Source organism: Gossypium arboreum, chromosome 7 (assembly GCF_025698485.1).
Source record: "Gossypium arboreum isolate Shixiya-1 chromosome 7, ASM2569848v2, whole genome shotgun sequence".
NCBI lineage: Eukaryota > Viridiplantae > Streptophyta > Magnoliopsida > Malvales > Malvaceae > Gossypium > Gossypium arboreum.
The window spans coordinates 5,137,609-5,139,818 of record NC_069076.1 but is presented as its reverse complement, the minus strand read 5'-3'; the positions used below and the strand labels follow the sequence as shown (position 1 = coordinate 5,139,818).

Sequence of the window (2,210 nt, the reverse complement as noted above, 5' to 3'; positions counted from 1 at the left end):
GTGGCAATTTGATATTAGTGAGTCAAAAGTAAAAAATCAGTAACCAAACACTTCCAAGTGTGGTAGGTTGGTGCTATGATGACTCGTGATCCTGCCTGTATCTTAGATGGTTCAACCTAATTGTATAATACAATTAATGAGTGGACACATATCTTAGGCAAGTAGTTAGTAGAGAAGAGCCATTATGAGGAGTTGTCTAGGCTATGATTGCTCGGAGGGTCCTAGCAAGGCGTAATAATTTGATTATGAGATACTGAAAGATCTCATACCAAAAAGAGAAGAAAATATTTTTTTCTCACTTTTATATTTCAGAATAATTTTTTTGAAAGTTCTTTTTAAAATTATTATAATTTTTTATCGTATTGAATAAACTAATATAGGAAATTCGAAGCTTGACATTTCATTTGATGGCATTTCATGCTTAAAACAGAAAAAAATCTGAGTTGAATCAAGATTTATTTTGCAGTTATATATATAAGTAAGCATAAACATGGGGTAAATGAAGAGATATTGGGGTAAAATAAAAGGCTTTAATAAAAGAGGAAAATCTTATTCATGGCATTATCAATACATTACCAAAGGACCAGACTCGACAAACAACCTAAAGCCTATTAAAAAACATCAACAAACTAAAAACATCATTATTGTTCAAAGCTAATAACGAGAAAGAAACATTAAAGCTGGAAGCCAACAATAACTACAACAAGAAAGTCCTCAGTTTTGTGTTCCAAAATGGATCTTCACTTACTGCCCATCAAGTTCCCTTAGGATGGGAACTAGATGCTCAGGATCCAAAGGTTTCTCAATGAACACATCAACACCAGCTGCCAGAAATGCCTGCCTTTCACTTTCTCCTGAGCAAATTGTGACCCCCAGCATCTTACAATGCACCCCCATGTCACGAATCTGCCTTGTTGCCTGCTCATTAATAATAAAAATAACCAAATGATCACACATGTTGATTCTACACAAAACATGAAACACTTACTTTTTATAAGTAAGGTTACCTCAAGGCCGTTCAAGACAGGAAGAATCATGTCGATGATGATGAGATCGAATTTGACACCAGAGGCAATAAGGGCGACTGCATCCCTACCGTTGTCGACACCTTGAGTTTGAACCCCATAAGAACGAAGAAGTAATTGCTCCAAAACCCGACACGTCGTGTCACCATCAACCACAAGAGCTGTCAACCTATTCCTCAGAACAATTTCAATAAGTAGTTGTCGCTTGCGTGCTAGTCTTCCATTGTCCCAATTATCCTGATCCGATGCTTGATCGCTCGAAGGTAAAGTCGGTGCCATTGATTTCCTGAGATTAAAACATGTTACTAAATAACAAGAGCAACAACCCAATGTAAAACAAGACCAAATGTAATTACATAAACTACAAAAAAACTAAAAACTACTTTGCTCAAATTGTTCACCAACAGAGAGAAAAAGAGAATCTATGCTTATGCCTATGCCTTTAAGAGGTAATGTTGTTGCCTAAACAACTTGAAAACTGAATTGATGTGAAAACAAGAGGCTGCCTATTCAAGTTTATATAGTGAGTGAAGGGTGAAAAAATTTGGATTTACCTTCCATGTTCAATGAACTAATTTGCATATTGAGACAAAAAAATTAGCTGTAAAGGGATCGAATTCTTAGGAAAGTATTTATTGTTGAGATATGTTGAAGCATTGTGTAATCTAGAAACTAGATTTTCTCTTCTTCGTGTCATTAATTGGATTTAGTTGAGATATATATATATATATATATATATATATATATATAGGTAATGAGTTCTGATTATTGTCTATTACATTTCTTACAATTGTTTTAGTGCAATAATAACTTTTGATATTTACAATATTTTTGGTTTTCATAATCCATTGTAAATTTCATAATTCCTTTAAATTCAACAATCCACCTTTATGTCTATACATTCATCAACGTTATGAATTTCATATGGAAAAGTTAATAATGTTACGGTAAAAGAAGCTAGGATGCTATATGAAGTAAAGGCACGAGATTCTCACGAAAGTGTTTATGGTTGAGATAGCTGAAGTGATGCATAATCCGGAAACCATATTTTCTTTTCTATGTGCAGTTAATTGGATTTATTTATCAGTATCTATATGTATTTATTATATGTAACACATTCTAACTATCGTTTGTTACGTTTCTTACAAATTGTTCGATATGTATTTACATTCGACACTATTAACT

The 2,210-nt window shown here is 33.3% G+C and overlaps 1 protein-coding gene across 3 annotated transcripts; it reads right to left on the bottom strand.

The window, feature by feature from the left end:
• Positions 1-529: 529 nt before the first annotated feature.
• Positions 530-1,538, bottom strand: LOC108484646 (two-component response regulator 24-like). Of its 3 annotated transcripts, none has more exons than XM_017788518.2 (3): positions 1,409-1,538; positions 1,008-1,311; positions 530-918 (listed from the first exon to the last, which is right to left on the bottom strand). In XM_017788518.2, exons 2-3 carry the CDS (start codon positions 1,302-1,304, stop codon positions 745-747), a joined length of 471 nt encoding a protein of 156 aa, XP_017644007.1. In that variant the 5' UTR covers positions 1,305-1,311; positions 1,409-1,538; the 3' UTR covers positions 530-744. The 3 variants fall into 3 exon arrangements, with proteins under 3 accessions (XP_017644007.1, XP_017644015.1, XP_017644022.1); XM_017788526.2 differs by having other exon boundaries at positions 1,466-1,517; XM_017788533.2 differs by having other exon boundaries at positions 1,431-1,516.
• Between the last annotated feature and the right edge of the window lie 672 nt (positions 1,539-2,210).

What these genes read in the sequence shown, in the direction of transcription:
- LOC108484646 (XM_017788518.2), bottom strand. Translation starts at nt 1,304, where the DNA reads ATGGCACCGACTTTACCTTCGAGCGATCAAGCATCGGATCAGGATAAT. An exon ending in CTGTCTTGAACGGCCTTGAG is followed by an intron (nt 919 to 1,007) that starts GTAACCTTACTT and finishes ATTAATGAGCAG; the next exon opens with GCAACAAGGCAGATTCGTGA.